Below are 16,259 nucleotides of genomic sequence, written 5' to 3'. Positions count from 1 at the left end.
CAGGGTGTCTGAGCACCTAGAAAAAATTATGGAAAGTCATGGTTTTCATTGATATTCCAAAGATTCATGGACTTAGACAAGTTTGCAGTTACTTCACTATCATTAAATCATAACTACAGACACTTAAAAAGACCCATTTATTATTTTATTAATATATGCATGCATTTTAAATAAATTACTAAGCTAATTGATATATATATGTTAATTTATTAATAAAAATTAGTTATTAATATGAGTGCTTTGGTACTTTTAGTGAAGTAGAAAAAAAAATTGGCAATGTTTTTTTTTAATAGAACGTGTAAAGCCCATAGAAAGAAATTATCTTTTTAGAATAATAATGCCTTTTTTTTAAACTTTTGCACCCTGCCCTTTTTTCTGCCTTAATGATCTCTCACTATTTGAAAATCTTGCATCACAATTTGTATTCACATGATCTAAAAATCACGAACACAAATCCGTACCCTCCCTGGAACTAAAGCTATGTAATATTTATGTTGTGCTCTAACATGTATTTGACTTTTTTGTGTGTAGCAGCGGTTGAAGAAGATGATGTGTGCGTGTGTCCCCTCTCTCAAGGTGGCTGTTATATGTGTGTTGAAATAATATTTCATATCACAGCTGCTTTGATGAGTGTGAATGCATTGAAGTATTCATCATCAAGAAGAAGTTGTGGTTGTGTTTCTGGTTGTCAAAGTGGCTGTGACATGTTAGAGATTTATGCTTCATATCACAGCCAGCTTTGATGAGCGGAACTTCAACTGGAGAGTTCATCATTAAAGAAGATACCAGTCTCACCTCACCAAATTGTCAACATTTTAATTTATATAGAATTGACGTTTTCTTGAGGAATTTTGGTAAAAGCTTTTTCCATTTATGTAGGGCTGGCTTTCTTTTCTCTCCAAATAAATGTTTTGGCTACGTAGCGCTTTTAAAAGATGCTTGTTTTTTTAATGCCCTGGGAGTTACTTTTTTTTAAAATTGGGATTTAAAAAGTGCTTCTATTTTTCAAAATTAGATTTTTTTTTTCCTCGGTTGTGTCGATTGTCATCGTAAGTTTAAAAAAAAAAAAAAAAACATGATCTTCGCTATTTTCTTTACAGCAAAAACTAGTTATTTTATCATAATTATGTGAAGTCTGAAAATGTTTTTGCATTTTGTTGATTTTATGTTTATAAGAGAACTTTAAACAATTGAAAGAAATAATTTTTATTCCTGCAAATCTTAATTATTTATTTTTTAAAAAATGGTTAAAAGTATTTTTTAATCAATTATGAAGTACTTATTTTCTTGTTGGAAAGTCTGACTTCGCACCCTACTTCCCCCCCCCCCCCAGAAAATTCAAAATGTCCAATATAATTCTTTAGCATAAAGTTTCATTATAATTCATAAGTATAAGTAATTCATAAAGTTATAATTCTTTAGCATAAAGTTTCATTCTAAAGTTATAATTCTTTAGCATTTTAATTATTTTTTATATTGTTAAAAATAAGGATTTACTGTTCTCATTTACAAGAAAGATTGAACTGTTTTAACCATTACTCTTGTTAACTATAAATTACTCTTATTAACCAGTGATAGAAAATTTCTTACCAATTGCATATAATTTGTTTCATGAGAGTAAATTTTGCTAAAAAAAATTTTTTTTTTCCTTGCATTTCTGATGTGCAATATTTTTACTAAGTAAAGCAGTATGATTGGGCATTGAAATTTCGTGAAATGTAAAGAATTTTTTTGTTTTAACTCTACAAAACTAAGAAAAAAAATTTTATTTTGTTTTTTAAGTATAGTGCCCATCTACTTCCTAGATTTTGAAGCTTTTCTTGTGGAAGTTCTTAAATTTTCTGCTTAGCTATAATTATAAAGTCTGTTTGGTCAAAATAGTACTAATTATTTTGATTTTTCATTTTCAGCTGATGAGCAAGATGATACCATTAGTTGGAAAAGAAATTACTGTGAAATTTTTTCTAGAACCATTCGTCCATCTTTGTTGTGATCCACTATTTGGCATTCGCAAGGTAATGCATTTTCAATTTTTTTTTTTTTAAATTTCAGAATTGTTCCACGTATACTTCATAATATGAATTTAAATATTTTGTTTTTAACTTCCATTATAGATTTGTGCTGCAGGCTTTGGAACCCTCTGCAAAGTTGTGGGTGTCGATTCTACTGAATTATCTTTGGTAATGATTAAAAGTGTTTATTAACTGAAGCGAATGCCCTCATTGAAATCTAGGTTTTTTGTAGGGCTTTTTTGGCAGTTGCAATAAGATATCTCATTAGATTATTGAATATTTCTTTTTACTGGATTATTAGGTTTTATGTTTGTCTGCATTTAAAAATATTGATTCTAAAGACAAAAATTTTTTGAAAAGAGCTAGAAACTGGTTTATGATTAGGTTTTAACTTGTATTTTGTTTATCTTTCATTTTATTGTACAAATAATAGTTTTTTTAAAAATGTAAAAGGTTTTTATCATGTTCTTTAAAAATTACGGTGTTCTTTCAAAAAATGAAAGAAAAAACATTTCTAGAGCGAATTATCTTTTAAACTTCTGTGATTTCAGAATTATTATTTATTAATTTCTATTTTATCAATTGAAAATTCTAGCTAAAGCAAGCCAGTCATTGGCATTTTTTCTTTTTAATTCTAAAATGAGAACAGAAAAATCAGGAATATTTCTTTCCTTTCTGATGAACAAAAAAAGTATCTTTAGGATATAATTCTGCAGAAGAAAAAAACTTTTTTTGCTCAGCTATTTTATTGCTTTAATTCTTTCTTTACTCTACTTTTTAAATTTAAAATCAATAAATATTAAGATGCAAAGTATAACAGTTTTAGCTATACCTATCATTTTCTGTTTATTTTTATTCAGAATTCCCTTTTTAAACTAATGTAAAAAAATCTTTCAGCTATCAGTAATAAATTATTTCCTTATTGGTATTAAAATTATGAGTTATTATAATAAAAAAACATTTAAAATTTAAGTACCGTAAACCGAGGCAAGTCTACCCATTTTAGTTTTATTTAATTTTCACTATTTTAAATTGCGAATAAAAAAAATTTTACCGACGGAGAACTTAGTTCAGACTCTAAGGAAGATGGCACTGTAGTACTTTGATCCGTTTTTATTTATTTGGTGTCTTTTTAACCGACCTGTTCAAACGTCTTTTGAGAGATTTGTATTGAAAATCAGCAAACTTTTAGTTGGTGCTCCGTAAGTATATTGTTATTACTATTTTCACTTTGGTTAAGTGATAAACTTATCTAAGACTAAGATTACATTAATTTTATATAAAAAAAAACAAAAAGAATGTAAGTTTTGCTGTTGTAAACAAAAAGCCAGAATTCGCGGGGCGAGTCTACCCATTCGTATTTAGTTTTAATAAAGCATAATAATATAATTTAGAACTTTGTTTATATTAAAATTAAGTCATTTTAAATGAATTTGAGTATATTATTTTAATTCTGCATTGATAAATTTATCATTAATAAGAAAATTTATAGGTTAAATATAAATGTAAATATAAAATATGTTTATTTTACCTATTTTTTCAATTTTTATATTACAAAATTAACTTTTTTTATTTAATGCAAGTTAAATAAATTATTATTTATAAATTATTATTACCTCCCAAAAGAATGGGAAAAGGATTTTTCATGATTCCCAATGTTTGAATTTCGATTTTGTTAATAATCTTTAATTATTATTATTTATTAATTATTTAATTGTAAATTTATATTAATTTTAATTTATTTTTATCAACAATAATCAGAAAAAAATGTTATTTTATAATGTTAATGATTATAAAAACAAAACTGTGATCAAAATGTGATAATCGATCAAATACTCAATTTGTGTTATTTTATGAATAAAAAAATGGAATATATAATAAAGTTATGAATTTTACTTCATAAATATCCTATATAGTAACTAAAATAACAATTTAATAGTAAAATTTGATTATTTACAATGTTAACACAGGGGTCTGTCCAGGTCGAATTTACTACCGTTTAGCGGTACCTTCACAAATTCAATTTTATAGTTTATAGTTCAATTTTATATTTTATAGTTTTTAATTCAGTAGTAAGCCGGGGTATTGGAGGAACGGAAGTGACGTCATCACCCCAAGTAAAACGGTAGTTTCACAAATTCAACTTTAGGGAAAACGGTAGTTTCACAAAATGCTTTTTCTTAAAATTTTACTTTTGTATCCCTTAAGAAGCAATAAATCTATATTTTTACCATGTTTTTCTATTGATTTTTTAATATAATTTTTAATTTTTCACAAATTATGTCTAAATTTTCACAAAATAGGTACCTTTCAGAAAAACCTAGACAGACCCCTGTAACATTCATTTTAGTAGAATGGGTAGACTCGCCCCATACGAAAGATTTGTCAGCAGTTCTATAAAAATTAATCGATTAAATTAATGAAATTACTATTATTTCGTAAAATCTGCTGGTTTTTTTCCTATCCATGTTGGCAGCTATGAATAGTTCTTTCATTATTGCATAGAAAGTTTTTTAAAAAAACCATTGTTGTTTATTTCAGCTTCCATCCTTTCTGAATTTGTGTAATGACATAAAGTGGGGTGTCAGAAAAGCCTGCGCTGATGTATTTGTGGATGTTGCGAATTCTGTAAAGCCAGATACCAGGAAGGAGGTTTTGCCTCATATATTTCTCAATCTCTTGACTGATAACTCTTGTTACGTAAGTTCATTTTTATCATATCAATTATTGCATGTTCAGGGTTGCCACTCCACAGGGAAAACCTGGAAAATACAGGGAATTTAAAATTCACACAAAATAACAGGGAATTTTGATTTTTTTTTCTCCTTTACAAACTGGGAATTTTGTTTCTTATTTTCGTCTTTTAAAAAATAGTGGCGCAATATACTGGATATACGGGATAGTTAAGGATGATTGTGCTCTGGAAAAAATCCGGATTTTTCGTTAACAGTGATCCGGAAGTTTCCGGAGATCNGCCACTCCACAGGGAAAACCTGGAAAATACAGGGAATTTAAAATTCACACAAAATAACAGGGAATTTTGTTTCTTATTTTCGTCTTTTAAAAAATAGTGGCGCAATATACTGGATATACACAATATACGGGATATTTAAGGATGATTGTGCTCCGGAAAAAATCCGGATTTTTCGTTAACAGTGATCCGGAAGTTTCCGGAGATCGAAGGTCCAGACGTTTCGAAAAATCATTAATCACAGAAGTTTCCGGAAATCAAATTTTCAAAGGTGGAACTTAAAAACACATTTTATTTGTTTGTAAGGGTGAGCCAGAGAGATGCTTTATAAGCTTATATTCATGATTAATACTAATTTTTTATCAGTAAATAGTTGTTAAACTCAAGAAAGAAAGACATATTTGTATATTTTAATTACTTCTCCAGGTATAGGTATGTGTAAAATTTTAAATATATTTTAAGTAAACTAAGAAATATTGAGAAAAAGGAAGAAAAAAAGAAACTTGTTTAAATTTTTTTCAATTTAAACTGTTTTTTTGTTTTGTTTTTTTAACTCAAGAAATTTTCCGGAATTTTGACTTGGGCTCGCAATCACCCCTGTATATTAAAACTATTTCATTTACTGTAGCATTATTTATTTTAACAGGCAGCGTAACATTTTTAAAAAGTGTTTAATTTTGATTTAAGTTTTTTAAAAGCCATTAAAGGTGGCTTTTTTATTATTCAGGGTTTGTAAAAAGTGCTTAGTTTTTGTTGCAAAAATGCATGATTTTAAATTTTATTGATTTTATGCTTATGAATTGAGCTTATAATGATAGAAGAAACCTTTTTATTACTGCACAGATCCTAATTATATCTATATACATAGCTGTCAACTGACCAGATTTTTTCCTAATTTTTAAATCAAATCTGATGTTTTTATAAATAAATCTGCATTTTAGTAAAATTGCTGTATTTTTGCTTTTGAGCCAATCCCTTGTTCTGATCGCGCTTCCTGTGATTATTGTGCAGAAGTTATTTTTAGTAGCTTTTTATTGGGAAATACTATTCCAATAGCTGTTACTAATCATTTCACTAAATTGAATCTTAAACAACTATTATTATTTTTTAAAAATGTATTGTAGTATTTAAACACTTGCATCAGAAATATTTGCTTATGATGTAGTTTAATATTTACCTGTGTTTTATAATTTGGAGAAAAATAATTATATATTAATGGGTAATGGTTTTTTTTTTTTTTAAACTATTATACCGGTATTCCTAATTATAAAATATTAATATTGTAAATTAGCAAATAACAAGAAAATAGCTCAGAGATAATAACTATCTTGTCACATAAGGTGGTCTTTCTACACTTAGGTAGGGTGATAGGATTACCCCTGAAGTCAGTAAGAGTATAAAAGAAATTGGAATCACAAAAGAAAGAAAATGTTATAAATCAAATCTTTGACAGAAAAATTGTAACAAGGGCTATTGCACTGGGCAATGAAATGTCTACTGTCTTTCTACATATCCAGGCAATTTTTCCTTCTTGTGATTTCTTAAATAGAGATCAGTTTCTTAGATGAGAGGGAGATAAAGCATTTGTAACTAGTAGTTTGAATGTAGTGATGACATGAAATGTAGTATGTTTGAGTTTTCACAGCAATTACTTGTTACAAAGCAGCGGTCAAGGAATTGCGCACTGATGAAGGGAAATTGATCGAGTTTTGGATCTCAAAGACCGAACGCTATCCGAAATGGGCAATACGATATTTGTCGGTGCCTACAGACAGTGTGGAAGCAGAAAGATCGATTTCTAAGTATAAAAATGTATTAAGTGATGAAAGATGAAGCATAAATGAGAATAACCTGACAATGTACAATACTTTGCACCAAAATTCTGTTCATTTAAATATTAATATTGCTTCAAAGTAACTTTTGTGTATTTTTTAAGCTTTTTTTTTTATTATTTTCACAATTTCTGTCTTGTATCATTTATCTAGTAAATTGCTTATGTTAAGAATCTGGGTTAATTTTCAGAATTTTCCTCAAATTTCGGGTCTTCTTTCCCGCTACAAACTTGCAGCCCTACTCATGATTGATGTTGCATTTGTTTTTTAACTATGTTTTAAGTACTTTTTTTCAGCATAACAATGACTAGATTAACTATTTTTAACTTTAAAAAATAAATTTTGAAACAGTCGCAATTTTAAAAAAGAATTGTACTGTCGACCATTTTTACCAAACTTGATATTATCGCCGAAAGGCAGCTTCTGCAATAATAACTGCAAATTTTGTCATATTCACTATGTAATCCATGACAGAGTGCGTAGCGTTTTTAAAAAGTGCTAAAGGTGCTTATTTTCGATTTTCGTTTTTTAAAAGCCTTTAAAGGGGCTTTTTTTATTGGGTGTTTTTAAAAAGTGCTTAATTTTTCCTTTGCTATATTGATCTTTGCTTCGAATTATGCAAGAAAGACAAAGTTCACATTGTTCTATTCCACGTTTTCACTATTAATTCAACCCCAATTTATTTCGGCGCATTGTCCGTCCGTAGCGTATGAAAACAACATTCGTTTTACACGATTCAAAATTTCATGATTTTTGACATTTGTCAAAAACAATGCCAAAAGTTTTTTTTTTTTTGACATGACTGTTATATCAAGATAAAACCGTTAATTCTCAAAAACTTTCCAACCCTGCCTAATTATGATATTTTTTTAAAGTGCGTAAAAATATTTTTGAGTTCTTCAAAAGTGCTTAAAGGGTGCTTATTTTATGTTGCATGATTTGGCTACGCACCCTGCATGACTATGCGAGTTAGTTTTCTTTAGTATGTTGAAATATACTGTTACTTTTTTTTAATGTGTTTAGAATGTTTATTTTGGAAATTGCTTTTCATTATAATGATACCAAAGGATTTGCACAGTTTCGCAAGCTTTGACAGGATAATCCCCAAGAACGAAACAAACTCCCCTAAAAGCGTGACATAGTTTATGAATGGTCCTTAGCCAAAAATCTATTTAAAGTTACAGAACTATCAAGAGATTTTATACAATTTTTTTCAAACTTATTTCTGCCATATGTAGCGGTATTAATTTAACAAAATGTTAAATTATTTCTTTAAAAAAAAAAATTTTTTTTTTTTTTCAAGAATTTTTTATGGATTTATTAACAAATTAATGATAAGTAATTCTGACAAGAAAGAAAATATAAGTTAATAACCTGCGGTCATTAAAAAAGCAAAGTACTTAGGCAAGCTAATATTGTTCTTTTCACATTAAAAGAATTTCTTTTTTTAAAAAGAAAATTTTTCTTTTTAAAAATTCTATGCTTATAAAAAGAAAAGAAAAATTCCTTAACCAGTGCGAGATATTAAGCTCTAGATCTGCTCCATTTTACAATAATATTTAAAACATACATTTTCAGGGTTGCCACTGGTGACTATTTGCAACTATTTTTGGCCTGGATAGACTATGGCAGCTTTTTTTGCCTGAAAAGACTTTTTTAAAAAAAGCAACTATTTTCAGGGAAAGGAAACTATTGGGAGACTTATGTACTCCTAGTGATGTTTTATTATTATTTTTAATTTTTTTTACCATAAATTGGGTTGACAACCTTCTACCCGCAAGAGCTTCTTTACTTTAACACAATAAACTTCGTTTTTCTTTAAAAATAAAATTTCAATTTTTGAATTTCAAATTTGAGTCATCATTTTTTAATGCTCTTCCATTCGCACAGATTCCATTTGAAGTCTATTTCATTTCTTAATCTCCTTTTCAATGGTTTTTGCTGTGAAACTCCGCCGAATTTCGAATTTGAGTAATCACTTCTTACAATATATATATATACTTATTTGCTAAATCAATTATTGATAAAGGGGAAATTGTTTTAGAAAAAAGTTTTTTTTTAATGGAAACTTATTTTTTTGAATGAATTCTAGTAATTTAAAGTATTTAGTTTTCTGCAAATATACTAATTTTTTGATATAAAAATTTAGTACTAGATCACTAACATGCATATAAAAATTATCATATTTGCCACATAACTTGACTAAACGGATCATGGTATCAACAATTAGGTCATTAAATAAAATTTAAGTCATATTATTGAAAAATTCTTATTTAGGCAATGCATTTCATGCTGTTGGCTACTAAAAGCAACTATTTTGTTGGGGGGAAATTTCTGCGCCAACCCTGCATTTAAATATTGAAATGAATTTGAATTATTATAAATTAAATCTATTTTATTTATTTTTGCAGGTAAAGTTTGGCGCCTATCAGAATTTAGGAGCTTTCATCTATTCATTTGCTGACCCCAGTAAAACTGGATGCGTATTAGAGGACGGCCGACTCAACGTGACACCGACCTACGATGCAGACTTCAACCCTCCCCCCTTTTCGCACAGTTATTTTCAGAAGAGAAAACCTGGTCGGAGAAACTTTTCTATCGATCACTCTCCACACGCCCATCGCAAGTCTCTGGACGTCGCCTCCAGAAGGGGGCACGTTTACCTTCACGTGGACAACGAAAATCTGTTTAATAATTTTCAGTTTTGGCGTTTGCCATTACCTGAACTTGAGTTAGACATTGATATTGAGGATGGTAAAGCTACGAATATTCATGTTCGGGCAACCATTCCTGGAAGTGAACATGTGGCGGAACCTGTTTCTGAAATTAAAGTACGCATCGAGTCAGACCAGCTGCCAAGTGAGACCAGGTAAGATTTTTAACTTCTGCATTGTATTTCAATGTGTAATGACAGGGTGCTTTGCGTTTATGAAAAGTGCTTATTTTTGTTTTGTTTTTAAAGCCCTTAAAGGTACTTCTTTCGTTGAGTATTTTTAAAAAGTGTCTAATTGTCCCTTTTCCAAAATGAGATTTTTCCTTTATCGTGTTGATTTTCACCATGAATTATGCCGAAAGACGCAGTTCACATTGTTCTATTCGAGGTTTTCCCAATTATTTCAATCCCAATCTATTTCGGCATATCGTCAGTCCGTAGTGTATGGAAACGCCATTCGATTTACATATGACAATTGTCAAAAACAATGCCAAAATTTTTTGACATGACGGTTAAAACCAGATAAAATCGTCATTTATGCACTTAATTTTACAATTCAGTTTCAATGAAATCGATTAAAATGGATTTGATTAGTTTCTTAGATGTCATTCACGCTTAGCAATCTGAAAATATTTATTTTTAAAAAAAATAAACCACATAGGTTTGCAAAATTTGTCTGGTCCTACTTTGGCGAGCCCTGTTAATAAATACAATTATATCAGTACTTATATTGTAATAAAATTATTTATTATTATTTTTTTATTTTGTGGATTTTCTTTTAAGAAAGGTAAATAATTGGTATTGTTGCTGCTGGTATATGTATATTCAATGATAAACTGTCACAAGAAATCATACTATTTTTAAGATCCTTAATTTTTTCAAAAAAAAGTCCTTAATTTTTGCTTTGTTAAAAGAGTTGTTAAAAAATATTTTCGCTGTGTAATATTTATGTTTCAGTTATAACATGCACTAGGAGGTTGCACTGTATTCTAAGTGAATGCAGTGTAACCTCCTTAAATGACCACTTCTATGTTGTGACCTCCTATTTACGACCACATTTGGTGGGAGACATGGAAATCTTGAAATACTATAGAAGATATCTTCAAAACCTGAAAGTTAAATTTAAAAAGAAAATGAAAAAAAGTGTTTCAAACCTTCATTTTTTAAGGCTAGCTAATATTTTTGTAATAAAATTAAATGCAAACTTCTTCTGGTTTCGTAAATTCTTCCGCTTTTTGTACAGTTTATAAAATGACTTAAAATTGAGATCCCCATTAAACTAGAATTTTTGTGCAAATTATTGCTGGCTTGCAAATTATTGCTGGTCACTAATACATAATAAAGTGAGCCTCATTTATAAAATTCAGTTAACTATCTTGGGCGCATTTAACGCCTTTTACTATTCAAAATTATGAATAAACATTATGCATAACATTCCAAGATCATTCATTCAGTGTGAAATCAAAACGGGAAAATATTGCAGTTTTTTTTTATTTTGATGACTATAAAAATCCCTTAAATTCCCTATGTGTAAAATATTCAGTATATTTTGCAATGATTATTATAAAATTTGTATTTTCTATTATCTACTTGATTTCTTCATATCTGTGTTGGGAGCTATGCATCCGGTTTTCACGAGGCCAAAACAAGTGGGATTTCCGCGCCAACTAAATGACACTGGCTAAAATTAAAATGGTTCACGAACAATCGGGTATCTTAGATAACATTTTATAAAGTGGATGGAGGAACGACCCACTTCCATTTAATATATTACTGTGGAGTAGAGAGCTGTCGCTTCCGAGAAGTTTCACTGTGTATATGTATATTTATCTTTTTAAATATTGATCACGCGTTTAACCTTGGTATATATATGAAAACAAATATCTTAATGCATGTTTCAATATTTGCAGTGCTTCTAAAGTGGGTGGTGTGAAGCAGATGCTTGTTCAAACAGCTTGCATCAACACTTTAGCATCTCAAGATCAGTTACTTGACGATGATACAGAAATGCTGCGATCCTCCTTCAAAGAATCTGTCTTAACCTTCAAGTTGGATGATACGGATGGTGAGTTATATTTAAGCATTCAATTTAACTAAGTCAGACTAAAAGTCTACAGGCTAGCTGTTAAAACTAAACACACCAACACTTAACCTATTTCTACCAAAGCCATAATTAAACAAAATTGTAATTATATATATCTCCAATGTACATTTTCCGCAAACATATTTCTTCGAATTATTATCATTGCTATAATTATTCTTATAATTAATTTTATTTCTTCTAAGAGCTGGTGCTGGTCTTGATTGTTTAGACATTTTTCTGGGTAAAAACTAACTGTTAGTTAGAAATGAAGTGAAGCTATCAAAATAAAATATATGCTACTTACCTAAAATTGTAGTTTTTGTCACTTTTTCTGACACAGAAATGCCAATCTAAAATGTTAGGTACTTTCTTGAAATTTGAATGTACAGTTATTCCTATTGAACTCACTACGCAACAGTCTTTGTAGAAATGTGCAACTCGTTGAATACGCATTACATCTTAATTTCTGATCCGATAACCTTATAAAGCAATAAATTGTTCTTCCGGTCAAATGGCCGGTCGTGGTAGAAATAGGTAAACGACTGGTATTATTCGAAACAGACAAAATACAAAAATATATAATATTATTCACTGTATATAATTGTTAGAAAAAGTCATGAAGTCAAATGTGCAAAAAGGATAAGATGATAATCATATTTTTGATGAAAAAGTTCTTAAATGTTCATTGTATGTTTAGTATAAAAAAAAACTATTAACACCAAATTTAACTTTATTCATCAGCATAGTCTCCTTTAGGAGTAATGCGTGATTCTTATGCCTTTCTCATGCGATTGTAGACATGCTAAAAAAGGTTGGTTTATTGAATCGGTCGCTTTTTAAAATGAAATCTACAACAGAATCATTGCAATTTCGAAAATTCCTGTTTTGTCCAATAGAGATTTTAGAAAGCATATGTTCTAAAAGAGAAATATGTCATGTTTTTTTTTTCTTGTAGAATAATTTTAAAATTTTCTTTCTTTTCAAGTTTTGAAAAATGTTTAGCTTACAGGGCGGATGACAACTTTTGGTAAAAATGAAGTGTTGTAATTTAAAAAAAAAATTTCAACATAGAGGGTAAGATTTCTATGTAAGATTCCAATGTAATTTTTAAGAGTTATTCAGTTTAAATAGTTCCTTTTATCTCTGAAGAAAATTTTAAAAAAAGCATTAAGTTTAAAGCCAGTCGCCTCCTTCCGGTTGTGCGGTCACACTTTATATGGCTCTCATTACAGACCAATTTTATTTTGATAGAAATCCCTGAAATAACAGGGAATTCCTGTTATTTTAGGTTAGGTATTTTAGGTAATTCCAGTTTTTCTTTAGAAATAGGGAAAATAACGGGAATTTTGTTTCTTATTTTCGTCTGAAGTACAGTCTGAGATATTTGAGCTATATTAAACTACATAGTTTGTTTATTATAACATTATTTGTTAAAAGTATGTTGGCCTTTTTTTTTTTCTTCTCTTAAGTTTTTCCAGCAATGAAAACCATTATAGTTAGTCCAATATAGCTCACACAAGAGCACAACAATTGTGTATAATATGTGCAGTGAAAACACTGCATTTTTATTTCAACCCTGATGATAGTTCTGTTTTTGTGTCTACCCCTCAGTAATAATTATATGATTTATGTATTTCTTGACACTATCTGTATTTTGTTTTGTTCCGTTGATTAAGAAACTTTGATTTCTATTTTTGCAGAAGATGTAGAACCTGTTAAATGTACAATTCCAATGTACAGTACCAATACTGAATCTTTAATGAAAGAGAAGAGTAAACGGAATTATCAGATTATGTCACCAGAAGATCAGGTTTGTTGTATCCCTTTTATGTTAACACTCGTTAAAAGAGTTGCTATAAATAATGAATATTCAGTGTAAGTCATGAGAAATCATGGATTTAGGTCTAATCAAATTTTTAAAATGGAATACACCCCCCTCCCAATTTCATGGTTAAGTCTATGAAAATTATTTTGCATTGTGTTATGTATATAATGCTTAAAAAGAGCTTTTTTTATTTGTATTTTTTTGAACGATTTGGCTGTGCTGTGCACCCTGAAGAAGACATTATTTAAAATTCCGCTAACAAATGGCATAGATGCCAACTCGACTGGATTTTGCCAGTTTCTCCTGGTTTACTGGTTTTATAAAAATTCTGTTGTTTGAACATTTTAAAAAATTGACTAAGTTTCCTTAAAAAAATCCTTATCGAAATAGAATTTTTGCACCGATAATTACTTGCTTGAATATTTAAATAAGTATTACTAATATTGAAGCAAGCCTCATTTATAGAAATCAGTTTAAAAAAAAAAATTTTTTTTTTTCTCAAATGAATGAATTCTTATGAATTAGATGCTTATTTTTATTCAAACTTGTGACTAAAATATAATTCACAATTTTTTGAGCATATTTGATGCCAATCTTGAGTGGAGAATATTACAGTTTTTTCTATTTTAATGTCTATAAAAGTACCTATGATTCCCTATGTGTAAAATATTTAGTACATTAAGCAAGAATTATCTTGAAATTTATATTATTTCGTAAAATCTACTGGGTTTTTTCTGATCTATGTTGGCAGCTATGAAATGAGTAAAAAGCTATAGAACATACATTTGGAAATATATTTTAAAATATCCTATGCTTTACAAGAATTGTGTTAATAATATTGAAGACATTCATTATTATTCAAACTGGATGAAAATTTAGTAAGTTAAGTTTTGTTGCCAAAAATTAATTAGTTTCAGATAATTTCTTTTATAAATTATTTTAAATACACAAAATCTAATTGAATATCAAGAATTTTAGCGTGAATGGTTTCATTTGAGTATAACTCTCCCAAATTTTTAAGATCCAGGATATTTCTGCCTAAAAGAAATATAGAGACTAAATCTGTTAAAAGTTCATCGTACAACCCGCTAGCAATAATCTTTTCTTAAGCAGCAAGTTATACAGATTAGTTTTCATCTCTAATCATTATATATTTTTTTAAATTTTTTTTACATAATTAGTTTTTAAAACATCCAGAGTTGTGTATAGAGCTGAGCTGAAAAAACATGAGTTATTATAGACTTGTATAAGTATTTATTCTAGTGTGATGTAACGAATAGTGACGGGGCCAAATACCGAATATTCGGTGGCCGAGTACTTACTTTTTAAAAATTTCTCTTTTGATTGTAATTAAAGTTATTTTCAAATTTTAAATTAAAAATGAAATAAATATTAACAAATTTGCTTTTTTAAACTTTCTATATTTTAAAAAAAAATTAACTACTTGATGTATTTTTTGTAATATTTTAAATATCTTGATGCCATTAATAAGGCTTTCACAAAACTAAATAATTAATAATAGCATATACTTCATTATTCGGCCGAAAAACTTCAGTATTCAGTAAAAGGGCCGAATAGTGGCCGAATTAATTACATCCCTAATTTATTCCACTTTTTAATGTATCATTGTTCGCTTAAACTTTAGGTAGCATAAGTTTTTGTTTCAATCCATCAATTTAAAAGATGGGTGCACATAGACTTTATGTAGTATTGTTAGTACAAAAAATTAGGTTTGGTTGACTGCATATTTTGTAAAGGACTTGACTGATGCTGTTGTTTTCAGGATATTGTCCCACCTATCTTGTTATCTTCCTTTGTATCCGTTGTGAGCAACTCAACATTTGAAATGGGCAACATGGAAATGAGTTCAGGTGATGATGAAACACTTGGATATATTGCTTACAGTTTCCCCGCCGTGGCCTTAACTCTGGGGAGGAGGTATTGGCCTTGCATTAAGAAAACATGCCATATGCTTGCACGCAATATGAAGGTAGTACTCATCTTTCAACTTACTATTTTACTTCTATAATCAACTTAATTTCAAAGCCTATGGTTCTAGATCTTAAATAGATAATTTTTGGAAAGTTGTTTTATTTTGAGTTTTGGTACCAGCAGTGTTTTTATTTGTATTCCCAATACAGTGTGACCCTAAATTTACAGTACAAACTTTAAGGGTAGGACATTGTCAGGGGTCGCATTCCCCCTAAAATTCATAAAAGTATGTGCAAACCCTAAAATTCCAAAAAATCTGATGAAATTTTGTTGGTGTTCCTAAAAAATTAGAGTTATAGGCTAAATAAAAATAGCAATAATCTAAAATATAAGAATTTAACTACATTATTTAAAGCTGTTTTAATTTTGCCACATGGGAATTCTGATCCTGAGAGAGGTTTTTCGATAAATAAAGCAATGCTTAATGTGAGTCACCATGAGAATACTATTATGTCTCTTAGACTAATCAAAGATACCATTCGAAATTATGGAGGAGTGTTGAAGATCACCACAACACTATTGAGGGCAGTAAAAGAATCTCACAAATCATATCAAGAATATATTAGAAAAATGATCATGATTAATTTGTTTTTCTCTAACTTCTAATATAAATTGCTGATTTGAAATCTAATAATATCACACAATAGTTTTTCTTAATAAAGTAAGGTAAAGGGTAATAATAAAGTTTTGATTAAGAAGGTAAAAATTAAATAAAAATCCAAGTTGGTGTTAATTTATTTTTTCTCTTGATTTATTCTCACTTTTGCCTGTTCCTGAATTATGCACTTAATTTCTGATAGGTAATATGTAAAGTTGAAATTTCATTTTTAC

The 16,259-nt window shown here is 28.9% G+C and overlaps 1 protein-coding gene across 1 annotated transcript in view; it reads left to right on the top strand.

Annotated features, from left to right (window-relative positions):
- Positions 1–16,259, top strand: part of LOC107445964 (serine/threonine-protein phosphatase 4 regulatory subunit 1) — a gene marked incomplete in the record, with an annotated part of 99,486 nt that overhangs the window by 66,400 nt on the left and 16,827 nt on the right. Inside the window, 7 exon segments of the mRNA XM_071180860.1 lie at positions 1,911–2,015; positions 2,115–2,180; positions 4,554–4,712; positions 9,227–9,684; positions 11,439–11,593; positions 13,312–13,421; positions 15,220–15,426. Of these exon segments, the coding sequence (XP_071036961.1) occupies positions 1,911–2,015; positions 2,115–2,180; positions 4,554–4,712; positions 9,227–9,684; positions 11,439–11,593; positions 13,312–13,421; positions 15,220–15,426 (1,260 nt within the window).

Source organism: Parasteatoda tepidariorum, chromosome 5 (genome assembly GCF_043381705.1).
Source record: "Parasteatoda tepidariorum isolate YZ-2023 chromosome 5, CAS_Ptep_4.0, whole genome shotgun sequence".
NCBI lineage: Eukaryota > Metazoa > Arthropoda > Arachnida > Araneae > Theridiidae > Parasteatoda > Parasteatoda tepidariorum.
The sequence above is the reverse complement of the archived record's forward strand: the minus strand, read 5'-3'. Positions and strand labels throughout refer to the sequence as shown.